General features: G+C 31.2%; 2 protein-coding genes across 5 annotated transcripts in view; one reads left to right on the top strand and one right to left on the bottom strand.

Annotated features, from left to right (window-relative positions):
* Positions 1–1,280: 1,280 nt before the first annotated feature.
* LOC125067110 lies at positions 1,281–9,716 on the top strand. Its single transcript, XM_047675494.1, has 14 exons — positions 1,281–1,378; positions 3,289–3,336; positions 3,575–3,790; positions 4,049–4,140; positions 4,373–4,436; positions 4,977–5,114; positions 5,676–5,747; positions 5,863–6,051; positions 6,124–6,351; positions 6,877–6,911; positions 7,026–7,086; positions 7,823–7,963; positions 8,158–8,388; positions 9,142–9,716. The coding sequence occupies exons 1-14, from the start codon at positions 1,349–1,351 to the stop codon at positions 9,460–9,462; spliced, it is 1,866 nt and encodes a 621-aa protein (XP_047531450.1). The 5' UTR covers positions 1,281–1,348; the 3' UTR covers positions 9,463–9,716.
* A 507-nt stretch (positions 9,717–10,223) lies between these two features.
* LOC125067109 (protein TANC2) overlaps positions 10,224–22,287 on the bottom strand; it is a 204,708-nt gene continuing 192,644 nt past the window's right edge. Inside the window, exons 5-17 of one of the 4 annotated variants that reach the window (XM_047675490.1) lie at positions 16,560–16,735; positions 16,079–16,223; positions 15,597–15,725; positions 15,297–15,428; positions 15,017–15,222; positions 13,470–14,916; positions 13,135–13,382; positions 12,691–12,976; positions 12,456–12,566; positions 12,192–12,349; positions 11,990–12,069; positions 11,626–11,860; positions 10,224–11,364 (exon numbers count right to left, since the gene is read on the bottom strand). In XM_047675490.1, coding sequence (XP_047531446.1) covers positions 11,071–11,364; positions 11,626–11,860; positions 11,990–12,069; positions 12,192–12,349; positions 12,456–12,566; positions 12,691–12,976; positions 13,135–13,382; positions 13,470–14,916; positions 15,017–15,222; positions 15,297–15,428; positions 15,597–15,725; positions 16,079–16,223; positions 16,560–16,735 — 3,647 coding nt within the window. In that variant the 3' untranslated portion in view covers positions 10,224–11,070. The remainder of the gene's footprint in view (positions 11,365–11,625; positions 11,861–11,989; positions 12,070–12,191; positions 12,350–12,455; positions 12,567–12,690; positions 12,977–13,134; positions 13,383–13,469; positions 14,917–15,016; positions 15,223–15,296; positions 15,429–15,596; positions 15,726–16,078; positions 16,224–16,559; positions 16,736–22,287) is intronic. The other 3 variants (XM_047675491.1, XM_047675492.1, XM_047675493.1) reach the window with 3 other exon arrangements.

Below are 22,287 nucleotides of genomic sequence, written 5' to 3'. Positions count from 1 at the left end.
ATTGTAGGGTATGCTATCTACTTTATTTAAATATAAACAGGAAAAAGGGCAAAATATTATTAGATTCTAATAAGGTGATTTTACTCATATTGAATAAATATTAATTAACCTAACATACCTAAATAGAATCGACTTTTAGTAGATAATAATCTCGTTTGCGTGTTTCAACCAAACATTCTTCATCTAATCATCTGGCACTTTGACAAGAACTTTTCTAGAGTTTTAATGCTAGTATTTGTACAACTAGATACTACAAACCCATGAAAGCGATTGAAATTCATTATTTTCCCAAAACCAAATATTTTTAACCGTTAACGTTGAATGAGTACCGGCCGTGCATACACGACTGTTGTTTTTAACAATCTGACGTCATCAAAATTACTGTCAGGGTTTTTGCGGGATTAATATTATGGCAAGAAAGACTGTTTATTTTGCCGAAATGTATTTTTTGTGGATTTTTATTAGGAAAATCAAAATTTTGAAGCGTTTTTTCTAACATAGTACCAACAATTCAACATTTCAAACCCTATTACTTAAAAATATTTTTTTGTAAATTTCAATTTTAAGGAATAGGATAAATGATACTCGAATATTTATATATTTTACTCGTACGAAGTTGAGACAGTAGTAATTGATAAATGGATAAAAAGTCGTGTAAACAGAAACGTTTATATTTGTCGCGTAGTTATTAGCCAATCAGAACTCATTTCAAACAAAAACTCTAGGCTTATTGTTTCGATTAACAGAATGTCCCAATGCGAAATAACCAAAAAGGATAATAAATTTCACTCTTTATCTTCGTAAACATCAAAAAATTTTAATGATCACGCAGATTTTTAACAAAAAGTTTCATTAATAAATAAATTCACAATCCAATCTCATCATCTCTCGATCCTAAAATCGTCTATATGTTATTGGTCAAAGATAATATAAATAATGATGAGCTTCACCGAGCCATGACCGGAGCAATTCTGTGGCGTAACGTACCCAACATTATGAAAAAACGTTGCCCGCAACCTTTGTCATGTCATGTCACTGGCTAGGCTCTGACCTATAGATGACCAAAAAAGGGATTAGTTAGGTAGATTAATAGGTACTTTTAATTGTTGAGAACGCTCAAATGTGGCTTGAAATTATAGTATATTTTCGAACAAGATAAAAAAAAGGATATAGAAGCAACTTCGTTCCTTGTCCGGCCATATTAATGACGACTATCATTACATTTAAAAGTTATAAACGTAACATATTATAAATACGTACAAGAATTGGTGTTATCAGTTGACCTGTAACGAGATCAATAAATTAAGAGTTCCTTATCGACTAGTACTCGTTGTGAAATGATACAGACATGCGGTGTTTATTGTTGCTTTTGTTTTTGGTAAGCTATTTTTATATTAAACAAAACATTGTAATTATATAACATTTATCATTTAAAAATAAATATATATATTTCTACGGGTATATCTAATAGCCAATATTATTACGTAATTAACTATGCTTTCTCAGTGTCTTAATAAAATATTTATTAATAAACTTAGTGTCACTTACAAATAGTTACAATGAAAAGTTTGTTATAATATTTGAAAATATAACATAACTTTTTGTTTACACTGTCTTCGGTAATTCTGGGGAAACAATATTTAGACTAATTTGAATGTAACACAAAAAATCATCCTATGTGTCTTTATTTTTGTACATATCTGTTTTAATTGTTTACGATACGATGTTAAGTAAACATTTTGTACCTACCTACGTCTAAAATTTAGACTGATTTTCTGTTCCTATTTAGAGTTTAGACTCTAAATAGGAACAGTAAATCAGTGTAAACTATAGTTTTGGTAAGGAGGTGGTGGGAAGTATGATTATATGCATGTACACAATGACATAGATATTTTTAACTGACATAAAGTTCTAGAATATTCTTACATGAATAGTTCAGATTGTTATCCGAACCGTTTGATTACTGATTAGTTTAATTGCTGAGTTTAATAGTTCTTCTATTTGGAATCTACATTCCGTGTAGCAACTTTCAATTTGTTTTAAAAATCTTATAAAATTGACTTTCAAATGTGCTCGTTATAGTTTTATATACGTACATATAAAATTCTTTGCTCTAACTGACAATCAAATCACAGCTAAAGCCACTGAGCCTAGAAAGTTTTAATTTGGTTTATTTTACAACATAAGCATGCCTTAATATAGAATTATTGGAAATTTCAATTTTAAGAGGTCTTTTTTAAACCAATTTAAATATCTCTTGAAGCTCAAATTCCGAGATTGAAAATGTCCCGAACTGGTATATTAGCTAACGTTTCTCTGTTCCAAGCGCAGAAATATAAGGGTAGGTACTATAATACAACAACACGACTTGTATTTTGTGTAGTAGACGTAATTATCATCACAAATAACTGTGATATGAAAGCAAATAATTTTGTTTATTTTCAAATTAGATAAATACCTATTATTGATGCTATTTGATCGGTCATTATTCGTACTAAGGTACGAACAAAATTTTTCATTCAACTTCTTTACTACAGTAAAAATCTTGAAACTTAAGTACCTATATAAAGTTTCATGTGCCGTACAATCAAATGCTCTTGATATATTCCGTGACCAGGAGATCAGAGAGATCTTTGTACGAGATCATCGGAGAGGTCTTTGTTAAGCAGTGAAATGCGTTTGGCTGAATCATGATGATGAAGGAATAATCGAGGTCATAGTATTCTTATCACTATTAAGTTATTATCTTGTTAAATTACTAAGTACGATATATTTTAAATATTATTACAAAGTCCTCCTATATCGACCCTACCAATACGCCTTCTAGCCTACTGTAAAATATAATAGAAAATAGTTTTGACATAGTCAATTTTACTACTTTTTACTAATTTGAAATATTCCTAACATTCATGACCCATTTAATTAATCGTTCTACAAATCAAATAAAATGACATATAATTTATTGAAGTAGCCTTTTATAAGCAACTTGAATCGTCATTTTACAGAATAATATTAAATGTTAATATACTATGATTCCAAATTATGTAGATTCTGTCGCGAAGAACCGTCAAGGAATTCAGTAAAGTTACCGCTTTCCAACGTTTTAAATACCTACAATTTGGCTATAGGTTGACATGGCGCGAACAAATACAAGATCTCTTTTTCATTTATTTCATCATTAAAATCCTCAATAAAATCTTAATACCTCTACAGTATTAAGATCTTAGTGATACCTATATGTATTATAAAATTAGGTACATATAATGTTTTTTGTGGTTTATTTTCTAGGTATACGATCAAAGCAACGGAAAATTGTATATAGGTGGTAACCGTTTGGTAAGTATATTTCGCTTATATTTGTAAATATAATTTAAAGCTTTTTCCGAATTAGTTAATTAGTTTAAATAGGTACTAATTTTCACAAAAAATCACAAAATTTTTATCTAATGTACATAAACAATATAATTCTCCTTTTAACTTTATTTAGAAACTTGTCAGTGGATCCTCACAGAGTAAGACAGACATACTTTCAAGCTTATAATATTAATAACATGTATAATTTTATTTCCATTAGTGTCAAAAATGGAGCTGTTTTAATGAGAAACTTAATCTGACTATTTTACCATCAAAAGAGCAGTACGGTGTTTTCTTAAGAAGTAATCTACCTGAAGACTGGCAGAATGTAGTCGATATTGCATTGGATGCTTGTTATGAAAATACACCTAGGACATACAGTAAAGCTTGCCCTGGACAAGCGTTAATACACTGCATTGTAGATCAATTAAATAAGGTACGTTTAGATTTTTAATCAACTTTGGAAAACTTTAGCGGGTGTCGAATATAACGATTGAGGGTTAGGATGGAACATATTGATGAATATATTAGTTCTGATTTGTTTTAACTAGTATACCCATTTTTAGTTCTTTATTTTGTCTTCAAAATCATAGTAAGTAGGTCCAATTGATTTCAGTATAGCTCGTATATCTTAAACGTTAAATTTTCATCCTCCTCGGTCGTGTTTTGTTTTAATTATTTATATATCGTTTAGAATTGTCCTGCTGAATACTGGAAAAAGGAAGATGCCTGCGCCACACTTCAATCACTTGCCGTATCTGACGCTACTTACCTGTTTTCACAGAGGTAAAAAGTACTATTAAATATATTGAAAGACAATATCTAAGTATTTTCTCAGGTCCCTGTGACGATTGTCAAATTTGCATTATATAGATTATGTATTAATCAACACTAATATTAGTTTTTTTTTTAATTTAGAATAAAAATACACGTCTTCCGTATTAAAAAAAGAAATATCTTTAATCCAAAACGTGCAATCCAATACGATTGTCTTATTCAATTATTTGTACCCTTTCAGCCGGTATAATGATTTTGAAAAGAATTTACTTGTTGAAAGAAGACCTGAGATGTTTATGAGAAATGTAAGTGAATTTAACTAATAATAATGATAAATAAAATGTATTATTTTTGTCCTTAGTGGTTTTGAATAATAAATTCGAGAAGTATTTTTATTTTAATTAAGAATTTTGCAGAAGGCATGGTCGAAGGTGCTAGTATTTTGAATAAGGAATCTTTTAAGACATCATTCGTCACCATAGTAAAAATAGAACATCAATATTCTATAATTGAATGTGATGGCTTTGCTTGTTGTAACGAGTTGTCCTTTGAGGACAGATAACTTTGTTTTTATCAATTATTATTCGCAAAAATTTGAAACTAAAGTGTGAAAGGTCTGAAACTAAAAATGTTTTCTTATTTGCAAAATAATGAACGAGACCGCAAATATTTGTTAATTTTGATTCCTCTGATGAGAAACTAAAATCTGAGAGAGCCAGGAACATAATATTTGGTAAACATTCCCATGATATGTACTCCATAAAACTTGTGAATTAAAATATATTTGATGATATTAATCATCATCAGAAGATAGTGATAAATAAGTTTTAATATTTTGTTTCAAGTACTTCAACAACAAATGCTGCGATTTGCCCTCGATGTTCAACAGTACATTAAAGGAATGCGGTTTTAAGAATCTAATCCACTATCATGTATTTATGACACAGAAAAAATACGATCCCTTATCTCATACAACAGAAAAGGTAACAAAATAATCAACTTATTCATATTTCTTTAATCATCACATTGTGTACTAGGGAGCTCAGGTTATTATAGGTAATGTAAAATTAGAATTGACATGAGTCAACATCACGAATTCAGTAATTTATACTGAATTCGTGATAAAAAATACTAAATGGTCTTATTAGGATGGTATAAACGGATACATTTGTTAAGTAACTAAGTCGTAATTTGAAAATAGTATTGTGCCCTTTTGCCCGAATTTCAGTCACAGCAACGAAATCAGGGAACGTGTGCACGAACACAAGGACATTTAGTTTCGTAATTCTCATGTAATCCAATCAAGGGGAGGCCAATACGACCGAAGATATATCAGGCACAGGACCGATGGATTAACGTGCTTTTCGTGTGTGTCACGATATCAATTTCCTAGCTCTAAATTACTAAATCTGCAGACGAAAGAACATATACTTACATTCTATCGACTATTTGTTATATAGTCATTATGTATTAATATTATTAGTTAAACACTATTAAATTTATATTTAATAATATAATTAAAAAAACATACATATATGTTACAGGCAACGCTGGCAACAACTTATTCTGAAAATAAACCAAACATAGACAATTTTATTTTTAATGAATACGAGGAGGTAATTATAAACTATTATTACGCGCTTTTTCTTTTTAGGAAATCGTTAATTTTTCATTATTTAATCATTAAAATATGTAATATACATGTTTTATATGCTGTCAAATATTTTTTAGCCGATCGATCCCTTAGACTGCTGTGATATGAATGGTTTTATACGAAACGAATGGCGATCCGAATGTGATTTTAAATTGAAATGGGATGACGACAACAGATTAACTATTGTTAATAACAGTGAATATATGACTACAACTGAGACACAGAGATCTCTTAAAAATAGGGACGTTCAAATCGTACCTATATCCGTAAGTTGACAAAGGCTTTCAATAAATAAAATATTTTAGAGTAATTTCCTTCTATTTTAAGATTGTTTTTAGTGCGAACAACAAAACTGCGTGTTCAGAAAGCTAAATATTATATCCGAAGGAGTTGTAGATAAGGATGCATTTTCGAAGTTACTGGATAACATGACAAAAATACATCCGGAATGGAGCAAGTCCAAAGCGAGGGTTGTCACTCAATGCTTGAACAAACCGATAATTGGATATGATGCCGATTGCGAAATCAACAAAATATTGGCGTGTACTTTTGATATACTCACTGAGGTAAGTTACAAGGAAATAACAAAATTCTAAATGTCTGAGCTTCTAAGCGAGATCCAAATCATAAAACTTGTAAGTTTTACTAGTGGCGGCGCTTCGGTGTAAGTCTTTTAGGATCGGTGCCACCACTACTCAGCAGTCATTACCAAGGGCGGACCTGGTACCTCGGCTGCCTTATGCCTACGGAATATTGACCCCCTTACTTCCTGAACCTTTTCATTATTGGAAGCTCCATAAAATTATTATACTAATTTTATTAAAAAACTACTACAGGTCTAACTAAATACTAAAGAAAATGATACGATATTAATTTAATTTATACCCTTTTTAGGGCTTACGAATAATTAAGCTTCCTACCAGTAAAAAAAAAACAAAACTGATAAATTTTGTAATTCGTTTCGCAGATTAGCCCCTACATACAAAGAAACAAATTGTACCAATTTAATATTAGTATAGATTATTGTTATACATTGAGTATGTTAAATAATTAAGAGAATAGAAATGAACTTAAATAAACTTTTGTTTCAGAATTGTCCCGTTGTAAATAGTAACGATTCTTGCAAGTAAGTGTTAGTTCAAAATAATTGAAATATATATTTAATTTCTTAACCAATAACAACGTAAGACAAGTAAAATTGAATTAAATAATAAGTTGTAATTAATTCTCTGATTTTCAGACATTCCACTTCAGTGAACGAAGGAGTGATTTGCCAAATAAGCTCTTCAAAATATAGACCAGTAAGTTTGAATCAAGTTTGTCATGGGTTCATATTCTTGAAATAATCGTCAGTGATTAATTACTAATTTTATTTTATGCACAGGTGTGGTGTGTATTTTAAAATGATTTAAAATATTATTTCCATTAGGAATTATAACATAGACGCTTGTCACATCAATAGTCTAAATTAAAAGCGTAGAAGTACAGAGTGCAGAAGGCACTAAATTCTCTGGTATTACTTTGAAAATTTTGTTTTAGTGTTTTTTTTTTCAGTTAGGTTAAAAAATATATGGACTTTTAACGTCTAGACCAGTCGACCAGTTTTACTTAACCGATTGCTAAGCTTGGGAATGGTGACAATTTTATCCAGCGTAGTAAGCAATGTGAACCGCCATATAAAATGTTGGTTTAATAAAAAAACTTTTGTCTGATGTATAGAATTATCATAATTATACTTACGTCTTTTTTCTTCACTAAATATGTCCCTGATTGCGACTACTAAGATTGTTTGCAAAACTTTAATATTATTTTCATAAATGCTTTAAGTAATACAGCTTGAAATTGATACCTTATCTCTGAAATCGACTGAATAGCTGTTTAAAGTTGAAGATGATTCCAATTTACATATATTTTCAATAATTACTTTAACAAATAACCCCTCCGTGTATTTTGTCCAAGTTCTCGTATGGAACGTTTTAAGATGAGGAACAGCATCAGGTTGTACTCCTATTATTAATTTATAATTCAATTATTCAGAGACATCGTCGTCAATTCTGCGACGTACCCAATTTCATACCTTCAAAAATTAGTTCTGAATGTGGAGTTAACATGATCTACAAACTAGATTACGTCCCAGAACCAGCTGCTAAGAGTAAAACTTGGAGCGAGGTTGTGAATGTAAGTATTTTGCTTAGTAGTAGTTAATTGCTTAAGTAAAAGCTTTCTATTTACCAAATATATTATGAAATATTAACCATCGTTTACATATAGTGCGCCATCAACACGTTGTGTACGTGCGTGTACCCGAAGTATCTGTTGTTACATTGGTTTACTCCCCCTTCAAAAAGGTTATTAATGTTCAAAATTTTCAGTGTAAACATTCCACAAAATCATCGACGTGTCTTCTCAAGAAGATGGATGTTCTAAATAAATACGGTTTTATTGATCGTTTTAAGATGAGAAACAGCATCAGATTGTATTCAGAAGATTTTCCTCCCCTATATGAAGATATGTACAAAAATGTTTTTGATACAGCACCGTTATACAGGGACCATTGTAGCACTTCTAAAAAACTTCTAAATTTAATCGATTCTATGTTTACGGTAAGTTTTGTAGCTGTCATCTTATGTTTGTTGTTTGAATTTGTTCTACTAATTCTCAACATTAAAAGGATAATTTGACAAAGAGTTTTTAGACCACTAAGGTTTAAATTTATTTTAATAAATTAGTGGGCATGTAATGTTGGATATTAGTCAATAATAGTAAAAGTCACGCTGCTCCATTGAAGTTTGGTGTTAATACAATGTTTATATTTTGACAGAAGAAGATTTTTTTTTAATGAAATCTACTTGGTCCAAAATTTGTACATTTTTTATTGTTCTATGATAATGATCCTATCACAAAGTTACACAACAACTCACCGACGTCATGACATTGCTAATTATTATTATTATTCAATGAAAACCTATTAATAATTATATGCGTGACATAAGATAATAAATATAGTCTATTCTAATTGAAGAAGGATCGAAGATAAACGAACCTTACATTTACGTATTTTAGGAGATTTGATCTATTACCTCAACTTTATTGGACTCTACTAACAGTTTTTGATTGATGTATATTTATTTATATACCAAAGTTCCGATAACATTTTGGAAATGTTCAAATCGCCATTATTTCCCAAATACATAATGAACGATTCTCATAGATTATTCTAGCTGTCGACCAATGATATCGCGCTAATTTGATGTCAAATGTTGTTAATTTGGCTTTTGTGTTCTTGTGGTTGTAATAGCCCATTTATATTTAATGATTTTATTAACAACGAAACTCAAATTAATTGGTTATTTCAGAGTTGTCCATTTTTAAAATTTAAAAAAGACGAAAAGTGTACAGGTCTCATGAAAAAAATAAGAAGATTGTCGGATTTGGATACATTTAAACGAAGACTTTCCACGTCAGAAGACTATTCGAAAAAAAATCGAATAACTCTAATGAAGAGAACTCCTTTGTATGATTTTGGAATTTTTGCTGGTGGAAACGTTCCTCCGGTAAAAGTGATAGATGTGAAACCAACAGAGAAAATTTTAGTTATTCAACCAGTGTACGCTCGAATGACTGAAGGTCCAGTTTTTATAAATTCCCTTCACAATGATGGCGTTTTCAGATCGTGATCTACAAAAATATCGCTATCTTTTTCTAACGTATACATTTTATGAGATAAAGATAAATGACTACTTTAAATTGACTAGAGATTTGATTATGCGATAAACACGATGTTTTTAGACAATAACCTGAAAAGTATAGGTTTTCTTATGTAATACTTAAAAATAATGTACAATTAGATTAATAAGATTGAAAGAGATACGGATGTCAAGATTGTTTAAGTGATTTATATTTTGTAGAATAAAATATTATAAATACGAAATTTGTTTTCAGTTGCCCTCACTCCTTATTTAGTGAAATTCGTTATATTTTGCAAACATGGTATTCATATTTGATTTATTTAAATGTGTTTAAGTTTTATAAAATAAGAAATAAAACAAATTTTCGAAGCAATATGTGTATTTATAGTTATTATATATACTGTCACAGAAACTATTGTACTTATAATTATTCTTAAAATCCTACATTTTATTACAAGAATCTGTAGCAATGTGGGTCTGCAATATTTTTTCAGTCTTATAAATTTCGAAAAGATTGGTTTATTGTAAATAGTTTCATAAAGAAGTTTTATAAAACATCGATTTCATAAATTCCGTCGAAATCGAGTACGATTAAAATTCGATAAAATATATTGTAATTTCATCCGTAAAATAAATAATTAAAACACGCTATATAATAGTTACAATCAAAACCACACAAGATATTAATTTTGATACCATTTTGTTTTTTCAATACATTAAGCTTTTATTTTGTTTATAATTTTTTTATCTAAAATATAAGTAATAAATTAAAATAAAGCAAGAAAATGGGCATGCGAGTTTTACTCAAGACTATTTTTTTAACAATAATAACAAAAAAATACTAATAATAACGTCTACTTTAAATTCATTCTAATAACTTACGTATATGTAATTCCATATTTCAAAGTCAAATTTAAAATCAAATAAATGAGTTACGAAAAATAAGACAGATAACATAAGGCAAGCCAAAATTTTAGGTTTTATATATTCGAGTCGATAAAAACTAAAATTTCTAAACTATACATTTCCATGTATTAAGATACAATAAGAAATAATACTTACTTATTTACAGAAACATTTTGATCGAGATAATTCTGTTATTGCCTAGTATGCAACTAAAACTAAAATTTGAGAAAACTCAACAGTTATGGTTGTTTAAAAAAAAAAAAACAACTTTTTAATCGCACTTACGCTAACATGAATGTGCCAGCACTAATAATAATAGATCTTACATATACACAAAGAAATATGAATCGAAATATTATTATTTAAAATAAGTAAATTATACAAGCATATAACATATTTCACGCAACGGGATTCAATACGAATTGTATAAGACTTATACATACATATATAGTTCAACAAACGAACGATATTCACAGTACGGACATACATTTTTATTTTTATTTTCAATTTTTAAATCACGTAAATCAAAACCTAAATGCAACAATCACAAAATTTTACTATCGAATTATTTACCACACCATTAAGGAACATCGGAGCCAATACAAACGTCACTGTAGTATCAAGTCTTTATATAATGATAAAGTTTATATAAGTTGATAAATCTGTACGTTATCGGAGCGGAGGAGAAGTTTACGGCATGTTTAGACTTATGCTATCATAGTTTCTCATCGATCGGGTATCGGCGTTTAGATTGTGGGTCCCAGTATTGATCCTCGTCAGGATCTCCTGCTGGAGGGCTTTCAGAGTCCTCATGGCAGACATGTCCGTGGAAGGAGCGAGGAGCAAGGCTCGTCGCGCGTGAGGCAAGGCGTCGGACGGCTTGTTGAGGGCTAAGATGGCGCGAGCCATCGCGTACGAGCACTCGAACGCGTTGGGCCGCAACACGGACGCGCGCGCCGCCAAGTCCAACGCCTCCGAGGGTTCCTGTCGATTCAATAATTCTCTAAATAATTCATTATTCATTCTTAAGTCTAAATAATCAATCAAAAATATATTTGATTATACATCGATTTTTATTGCATAAGTATTTCAATAGATTATAGTTTAGTAGTTGATGTTCTTAAACATATATATGAACAATCTACGTATATAATTGTTTTAGTTTGCAGATATATTTACTAATGCTGTTGGTTTGTATCATCTTTATATTTACCGATTAGTTGAATTTATTTAAACGATACTTACATTAAGTTTCCTCTTACACCTAGACATGTTCAGCAAGAGGTTCGTTTTTAATTGCACGAAGGCAGACACGTGTTCGTGTGGAACAGGTTGAGTGGAAGGCGTCGTTAGGCCCTCGTCGCTGATGAGCGGATTGATCTTCTTGAGTGCGTAGTGGTAGCGGTGAGCGGCTTCGGACGGACGGTTCTTACGGTACAGCATGTTCCCGTCTTCAAGCAACTTGTTTAGGAGTATTAGCCTGAAATTGTTTTTATATTAGTATTAAATAAAATCATGGATATTAATATTTTAATACAATAGAAAAGTGTATAACAACTTAATTTAATAATTTGTGTTGTTTAAAATGACGAATAAAATGAAAACTTACATAAATTCTGGTTTGCCTGTTGCCATTACCCATGTCGTGGGACCGAGTTTAGCCCCTTTTCTCAAAAAGCAATTGACCACCTAGAAATTAACACAAATTTGTAATATAGTAAAACAATATCATTGAACATAGATTTAATAAGAGCACTTATAAAACTGTTGAAATAAACGGTTGGAATTTACGAAAATGTTATACTACTCACAGGAACATTCCGTTGTCCAATAGCTCTGTCTAAAGGTCTCAGTCCGCTATGATCGACTCTCTCCAGAGATGCTCCGCGTTCTAACAAGAGTTCTACTAATTCAGCTGGACCTCCACAAGCGAGGCCTAGTGGTGTTCGTCCGCTTCCATCTGGTTGATCTATAATATTAAAAATATACATATAGTAATTTAATAAGGTATATTTTATGATTACAAAAACATTATTATATTTATTATTTACATCTAATAAAATCAATTTACTCACCGATTGTAGCTCCTTTGTCTAATAACACTTGTATTGTCGGTATTCTTGATCGTAGACTTGCCCACCCTAGCGGCGATATACCGTCAGCATCAACTGCATCTGGATCAGCACCTAAGGAAAAAATAAAATAAGTTACATATCTCACATTCTGTAAATATGCTTTGAATGTAGCACATTGTAAAAAAGCAATGTTCATCAAATGTGAAATTTATGTTAATAGAAATTTTAAACTTACAATGTTCTAAAAGCATTTCTACGACCTCAGCATGACCTTCAGCCGCTGCCAATATTAGAGGGTTTTTTCCTCCAGATCCCATCACGTCTGCTCCAGAATCTAATAATCTCAGTACCAAAGCTGTTCTGCCGTTCTTCGAAGCTAAAGCTAAGGGAGACATTTGTCTTGCGTTTAAAGAGTATGGTGTTGCTCCTCGGATGAGAAGAGCATCAGCGATAGCAGCGTTTCCAGTAGAGCAAGCTGCTGTAAGAGCGGTCTCACCGGTTACAGGGCAGATACCGTCAGGCTGTAAAATATAATTAAGATTAATAACTTTGAACATAATTAAGTCAGTTCATTGACTTGAAAAGTGGTCGATTCTGGAGATTTTAATGGCGTATAACTACTAATATATTTTCTAGGAATATTAATTAAACATGTTGTTAAAATGATTGTGACACTTACAATTAACTCTGCTGTATCCAAAAGATATTCTACTATATCTAAATGCCCATTTTGAGCAGCGGCTATTAGAGCATGCCTAGAACCAGGCACTAATTGTTCAATATTGTCCTCATCTATTTCTATTGAATTCCTGTCCTCTTTTCCTGTCTGGCATCCCAAGAGATATATTACGGTATCTCGATGACCATTTTTAGCTGCATGTACAAGCGGAGTCTGTTCTGCTGTATCGGTGTGACTTAGTGAAGCACCTGTAATATAAATTTAAATATTTAACTTTATGAATGTCTTATAAAACGGATTTTAGTATAAACGATAAAATAGTTTCATCTCCTTACCTGATGCTATTAACATTCTAGCGACATCAGTGTGACCTCTTTGACATGCTAATGATAAAGCTGAACACCCTTGAGAGTTTGTCATTTCCAGATCAGCTCCGAATTCAATGAGTAATCCAACCATTGATATAATTCCTTGATAAGCATACATGCACAATAATGGCGCATTTCCAAGACAATCTGTTATCTGATTTGGCGATCCTCCTGCTAATAGCATTAGACGTGAAACCTTCACATTTGGAGTGTATATATTCCTCAAGTTAGCAACGGCTTCACCGACATTTGCAGAACTCGTAGCGACCATATTGGCTTGCAAATCTCGAGGACATAACCCTAATTGCGCTGGGCCCATGTTTCTGTACATATGAGCTTTTAGAATGTGATGTCCTAATTCCATAGATTTCTCTGGATCTAAAGGAGCCTGCACCCTTGATAGTCTAAAGGCAATACCACAATGTCCAGCTCTTAAGTCACACAAAAATTTGGAGCTTTCATTATCATCGCGACGTATTAACCACTCCCTGAATGATGGATGGAAGAACATATAAGTGTTGTCAATACGCTTTACGAGAAAGTCACTAAGACTTTCAAATCTGTGGCAAAATTCTTCCCATGGTAAGAATGTGTCGACAAGTAAAGAGTTGACCGAATAATAAATTTCTACCAAAGTAAGCGGGTATAAGGCAGCTAAGCAAACACTTAATATGTGTGTCACCTTTTCAAACGACTGTACGGTGGGAAATCTTAAATTGAATTGAAGTAAAAATATTTGTGCTAGTGATATGGGTACAACTTTGTAATTTGTTGATTTCACAACTATGTGGCTTCTTTCAAGAAGATCCAAAATTAGTTTTAAGAACAAGAAAGATCCTTGGCTCAAATGAAGAACGTATTGAGCAAACTTCATAACCGAGTTATGTACGCCTTCAGTTTTTCCCGTTGAACTTTTAATATTTGTCTCTATTATGGGTGCAGCTTGAACTCTTGCGTTGAAGTATTCAAGCAAATCTTTATGTACATTGTCCGATTCGTCCAAACCCAGTCTTGTGTACGGTAATTGTTTCGTTAGTTCAAGAAATTGTGTTCTAATAGTTGCTACAACTTTGAGCCAAGAGGGCATTTCAGGAACGTGTCTTATTAGAAAAGAAGCGATTGTATATCCGTGATCTGGTCTATGATATTCAGCTTCACAGAGACCATCAACAAGAATTATGCTGTTTGTTGAATCTATGCTTCCATTCTTTCGCAAAATTATAAGCGGTTCTATGATTCCTCTCATGAAAGCCAAATCCGGGTCTGCTATGCATTCTTTTAAAGAGAGGCAAGCTAACAGATGCGGTTCGCTCAATAGGTATTCTCTGTACGCTTGCAGCCTTGGTGCTTGGCAAAGTTGTGCTGCAAGTGAGTGGACGAATTCGCCTACTAGGCATGTGCTGTTGTTGTCGGCCTGCGAATAATTGTATACGTTTATGTTAATACATATATTTTGATATTTAAACAACAACAACAACAAAAAATATTTGAATGATATATAAAATGTGCCATACCTGACAGAAATGATATGCGACGACTTGTGATGCTAGATGAGTGACCATTCCTGCTGCAACTTCTTCAGGCAAGACTTCCCTTATATCTGACTGCTCTCTTAGCTCCTCATATTCGAAGTTTCTTTTACGACCAAAGCACGAATATTCCACGAGTTGAAGAATTAACGCTGTCTTTCCTGTGCCTGGGCATCCTGAGATTAGTATACCTGTAATGAAGATTTAGAATTTAAAATCGGGAACTATTGTTAATTAGGAAATTAACTGATATACAATATCTTACCAGAAGAAGTCGACGCCAATGCTTTTTCCATATCTCTTATCAACCAATGTCTTCCAGAAAAGACATTTTCGTTTTCACTCGAAGGCACTTCAAAGAATAATGGTCGTAGAGTCAGTTGAGGTGTGGGATGAACTATAATAATGAAAAAAAACAATGCATTAAAATAACTTTATCCGGAATTATCATTTGTCTTTAATACTTAAATTCTGATTTATATTATAAAATTCGAATAAATTATTGATTTTTTTATAAAATTATATTCATTTTTTGTTTAATATAAACAATCAATATTTTTAGTACCTTTCTTCAATTCTGAAGATGTAGTAGATTGCTTACTGCTGACCCGAGCTGACCGTCTGGCCGCTGTCTTCCTGTTTTTAAAGAAGCCGCTCGACATCCGTGTCAATTCTTCCCGACCATTTTGCAACGCTAAAGGTAAAAACATTATGGAATTAATTATTATTACTTTGAAAAATCGGTATGGCCAAATAATAATACAGGAAGATGAGTTATATTATATTCATATGCATATAATTATTCAAGGAAATTGTAATGTATTGTTGGTATGATTAAAATTTGACTATTTAATGTCAAAGCAAAGACGTCGCAGTACGCGGTTTATAGTTTCGAGGCACGGGTGTACTTTGTATACATGTGCACTCTACCCTTCACGCTCATAGTAGGGATGATAGACATTTTTTAAGAAATCCGCTAGCTATCGAAGAACTTATTTTATGTAACTTTTCTGAAAAAAAAGTCAAGTAAATTTTATATCAACGAACCATTAACAGAGTGCCTTCTGCTGCCAGGACTGGATGATGAACAGTTGCTAGCGGCCGATAAGGACATGGAAGCGAGGGAGCCGAGAGAGTCCCTGCCAATAGGCGTTGCTGCATCCACTTCTGATGAACCCGTTAGCGTTGATACCTTAAAACAAAACTCTGATAAGATTGTTATTGGCAAAGTGTATGGTAGTTGCTCCTTGAGATTTTAATACTACCATCGATTAGTTGTATAAATCGATGTCTACTATTGTGAACTAATTAGAATTAAATTTTGTGAGATTAGTTTAACTATAAGCTGCTGTCAATATTAATCGACAGAATCAGTTATCGGAACACGAGTGAATGTAAATGTACATCACTTGGAAATAATTAGATAAATATAATTGAATACGACCTACTTACTACACTTTTACGTGTGCTGATATACGTGCACGTGTATTTGTCTGTGTAAGTGTGTATATAAACAAAATTAACTCACAGGACTTGTGTTATGGGATGCCAAAGTGTGAGCGTCTAAGGAGGCCAGTGACGTGCAACTATCACGGGATTTGTTCCGGGATCCGCGTCGCTCCCCCAGCAACAAACCCAAACGCATATAGAGATCATTCTGACGCCTTGACTCGTATCCTTGCTTGATATGACCGCCTTCATCATCTGGAAAATATTTTACACGTTATTTCAAGATATTTGATATCGATGACATGCATCACTCACATTCCATGCTGGTGCTGTATTTGTAATGTGTATTATATAACAATATAAAACATTGGATGCGTATTTATACAACACTTTATATATTTTATTGACTTGAACTACGACGTATATGAAATTAAATACTAAAAAAAACTATAATATTATATGCGGCGTGTATATTACATTTTTTTCATAAATCAACACCTCATGCTCAAAATATAATTAAGTGAGACTAGCAACACAAATGAACCAAATTTGCAAATAAAATCATGCAACTATCGAATTGCAATACCTATTTGTATAAAGGTCATCGACATGAACAATTTATTTACAATAAAATACAGTTTTATTATTATTGATATTTATAATATACATATATATATAATAGTTTGTTTCATGTCATTTCCAATAGTAAAGAATATAATATAATTTAGTTTGAAAATATTTTAAATCGAATGCGGCGCAAGAATGTCTGTAAAGCTACTATAATTGCAACGGAATTAAGATATTCAAGTAGATTTCCAGTGACGGATCGTTGGTATCTCTTAGTTGTGAAGTAAGAAACACCACAATTAAATAAATAATAAATTATAGAATACACTTAAAAGCTATAAATGGCTTCAACGCCGTTTATAAGTATTTATTTACAACTTCTAATTAGACGTACCAGTATAAGAATTTATCTGGATTATTTTTACTCGTATTAATAAATAAATTGGATATTGATGCAGTCAATATAATTGCATAGTAATAAAATAAAAATAGAGCTTTACTTGACGGAAGGGCTTTGTGCAAGCCCGTGTGGGTACGTACTGTAGACTTATCATAACAATCATATCATAACACCAATAAGCAATTTTTATTATTGTTGTGTTTTGTTCTGAAGGGTGCTAGTGTAACTACAAGCACAAGGGTCATAGCAACTTAGCTCCAAATATTGGTGGCGCATTGTTAAGGAATGGTTAATATTACTTACAGCGCCAATGTATATGGGGGCGGTCGTGACCACTTACCATCAGGTGGCCCATTTGCCCGCCAACAAATATTATTCAAAAAGTTTATCGTGCTGCCGTCACGCAAATAAAGTTCAATGACCTTTAACTTTCTTAGAGGGAAACTTTTATAAAAAATTAACCTTTTATTGACTGTATAATTATAAGATTTATAAAAAAAAATAATGCGGAAGTGGTTGTACATTCACATGGATTATGAGATATTGTAGCCAACGATTCCCACAGTATTTATTAAGTTATGCTTACTTTCTTATCAACAATATGAGAGAGAACATGAGATTTTATCTATTGTGCGCTAAAGTTTGCAAGAACTAAATTATAATAATACATTAAAGTGTTCTATGAAGTTATTTTATAGAGCATAATAAAATAAATGGTGATTTATACAAGTAATTACATTTTATTTGGAATGATATATTTTTAGACACTGACAATGCAACAACTATAATCCCTCTATATACGGTCCCTAGTGTAATTTGTAATTTTAGTTTAGTCGTAATTTTCCCTAAGAAAATTAAAAGAAACGAGTAACGATACATCATAGTAGGTGTATTTTTTCGTTGTATACAACGAAAAAATCCTTGATATAATTATTTTTAAGTGTGGATATGAAATTTGTGTAAACCAGTTTTATCATATCCCTATTCAATATTCTGATGAAACCTGTAGACCGTAAAATTAAAAACAAGCACTCGTCCATAAAAGTTTGGGATGATTTTGTCGGAGTCTGCGGTGTAAGACGAGACGTGCACCTGTTTATGTGGGAACTGAACGTAGTTCTGCCATTTTAATACGATACCATGTATGGCCATGGAAAAAGCGATACAGATAAAACGAGCAAGCGAAACTGACTGATAAACTTTTGTTTTGTAATTAAAATTTAAGATATTATACTTTAAAGATGGTAGTGAAATATAAGATTTAAAATAAAGTCGATGTAACAATAAAGTTTTCTTTGAAACCATAATTTTACTATAGGTATTAAGATTAAGGTAAACAAAATAATATCTTTTGATAATCATAAAGACTGCATATAAGCTATATTTGATCGCAGATCTTATATTTTAAATAAATCAAAGTTATATATGTACAAAGGCAAACACGCATACACTTAAAAATGCACATAAATTGTAATACTATTCGTTGAATTTGAAGCCTTAAAGTAAATATTATTAGATATTTTTTTGCAACTTGAGTATTATATTGGGTATGATTAAGCATTTGTTGTTTAAATAACGACGTCATCAGTTGAACTATTTCTTGTGTTTAAGTATATTATGCTAACAGGGTACTAATAGATATGTATTAAAAAAATAATAAAAAGGAACAAATAGTTTGAATTTTTTTATATAAATACATAAACACTACGCTATAAATATAACAATAAATAAAAAAAAAACAGTAATATTCGAAATATTTACAATAAATATAATTTTAAAATTATGTAATAGAAACACTACTGGATAACCAAAAACAAAACGATAACATTGCCAACGACAATTTCATGGCTTCAGTCGATGAGGAACGGACTGTGCATCCATTGTTAAACGATTTCCTTTGACCGATTGTTCATGGGAAAGTGTTCGACATATTATCAAAATGTCAAACATAAACGGTTTTACTTACAAATGATATTTAGGGGATAATTAGTTAAAAAATGCTTGAGCTTTTTCTTTCGAATGTCAATTCAACGATGCCAGGCTGTGATGTTCCTAAATCCTCTCCGGCACAAATAAACGACAAAATTAAAAAAAAAAAAAACAGTTCCTAATGTTTTTTTTATTTTGTAGAACAAATGATTGTGTTTATTTTATTAAGAATAATAGATAGGTATTAATTATAGATAGGTATAGATTTAGTTATTAAATATTACTTATTATACAAAATATAAACTTCAAACATATATTTTTTTGTATAATGTAAAGAATATTTATATTCTTAGTTTTAACTTATCTTATATCCTATGATATCACTTACACCGTTGTTTACCTGGAAGAGATCGGTATGTAGTGTTAAGGTCGTCAAAAATGTATGCTACTTTTATTTGGGCCGTATCCATGTTTTGAATTTTTTTTTCTCTTTGTGGTATACAATAAAGTATAAAGTAAAGTATAGCGTATAATATAGTGAAGCAACTAAAAATAATAAATATCGTTACGGAAAATTATCTATTTAATGTTAAAGACGTAGTTTATCTTCTTATCCTTTTCTATATATTTATATTATATATTTTAGTAAGAGAGAGCACAGGTCGTGAGACTTGAGAAATTGCTCGCATAATTTATGGTTTTCGTGAATCAACGAAACATTCGTAGTCATGATTCAAATTAAACGTATAATTAGAATAATAATTGTACGGCGACATTCGAATTATTCGCTGTAGAAAGTTATCTCGAGACATTAAAACGCTCTTTAACTAAATCATTGTACTTAATATTAGTTAGAGAATATAGTATCGTACAGTAGGAAATGCAACTATTGTTATTTTACTTAGTAATAAAGACCTATTTAAGTTTAAAGTTTTTGTTGTTTAGGTACTACCTACTCATCAAACATTCTACCGTTATACAGCAGTACAAGTATTTTTGACTTAAGGTATGAAGGTTGAGTGAGCTATTTTAACCACCACCAATGTTGAGAGAAGTGGTTAATATTTATACGACGCCAATGTCTATGGGTCAGTCAACCACTTATCATTAGGTGACCTATCAAATTATGTATTTTATGGATAAAAATATATCATAAAAATAACTCGTTTGGTCTAGTGACTAGCTAACCGGCTGCAGACCCTGGGATACTGAATTAAAGTCTTGAATTGGATCTATATAAAGTTATTTATCTGTCGAGTAATTCTAAGATGTAGTCTGGAGTTTTTAAGATCCTGAGTAGTTGACTAGACGCCGTCGAAAACAGCCACCATGGCCGGAATCGTAGAAAATAATAACGACTTATTTTATTGTTAACATAGTTAATGATAAGCTTCAATGGTTTATAAAATCATTTTTTATTTAATTTATAACGATATTTTACAAAAACATTTCAAATAGTTTCAATAAAACTGTCGTAATATTTTTAATTAATATTATTACAAACAACGTTTTAACGTCTCATAATGCTAATGATATTATTCAAATAAATGTCTCGCTGTATGTGGGTCAGTTTGTTCGTGACCACGTCAAGTGTAAACTGGAAGTCAACTGTATAAAGATTGCGATAGTATTTGTAACAAAGACAAACATTAAAATATCTAAAGATATATATTACTGTTTCAAATAGGTGTATTATAATCACTTGAATACACTGTTTTGACCAGAGTTCTTGACGGCTCGTAAATATTTTGATGTTTAATAAAATCTATTAAATTATTAAATTGGTCCAGTAGTTTAGCCTTGAAAACACAACAGATAGTTACTTACATATATATGCCCTACGATATTGAAGAGGAATGGCTTTTGGATGCGTTCAATATTAAAAATGGTTCTAATATATATTAAATAATATGCAAGCAAAAAATGAGACCCATCATACACAAGTCAGCTGTTATTGATGTAATATGGTGTTATTGCTGTAACTATTTTTTTTAGAAAATTAATAAGGCAAACAATCGACCCAGATTATGTCTGTAAAATAATTTAGATGATTGTGAAGCGTCTACATTAGACTTTCATATAAACCATTAATATTTTCCAATTGTTTCAATAGATAACTCTAAAAAGCAAGTTACTATGTTATACTTTTTCATCAAAGCTCATATGTATTATGATTAATAAGAACGTCAACGTGTTATTACTTTATATGAAAAATAAGATAATATGTAATATCAAATCACAAGGGCCGCGTTAAACCGATGAAATATAATACTATAATTATATACATTAACTAACCATTGTAACCGAAGTCGTCGAGCGGAACATTTAATTTTGTGGTTCTTAATGAATTATATTTAAAGCGAGTTAAAGGTAATTAAAGGTAACGGTAAATATATACAATCTTGAAAATCTGATTTTGTATTTGCATTAACAGAATTTATTTAAAATATGAGTATAATATTCTAATTTCCTAGCAGCGTTTGCATAAAATGGTCGAAACGGTAAAGTGAAACATGACACGTATTGTTTGATTTATAAATATATTTATAATTTCTTTTTTTAGCATTAATTTCGAAATTAAAATTTGCAATCCCGATCTCGCGGGATTCTAATTTCGCGAGATACCGTTTTTTCGGGATCAATCCCGAAGCTTATTATGACGAGATCCCGTTCGAGATTGACGGGGTTGGATGGCAATTATCAAGACGATCTGGAGCAATGGAAAGGTAACGAGACTTTCCAATTGCCAAGCAAATATCTCGTAATAAAATAAATTAAAATTATATTATATACTAATAAAGAATTGTTTAAAAAAAACTAAATTTTATATTGTTTTCCTTAATTATTTCAATAGTTTGTATTGCATTTAAATACGTAATCAATCTTCATCGAGTACGTAAAGCAATATATT

This window comes from Vanessa atalanta, chromosome 10, assembly GCF_905147765.1.
Source record: "Vanessa atalanta chromosome 10, ilVanAtal1.2, whole genome shotgun sequence".
Classification (NCBI taxonomy): domain Eukaryota; kingdom Metazoa; phylum Arthropoda; class Insecta; order Lepidoptera; family Nymphalidae; genus Vanessa; species Vanessa atalanta.
The sequence above is the reverse complement of the archived record's forward strand: the minus strand, read 5'-3'. Positions and strand labels throughout refer to the sequence as shown.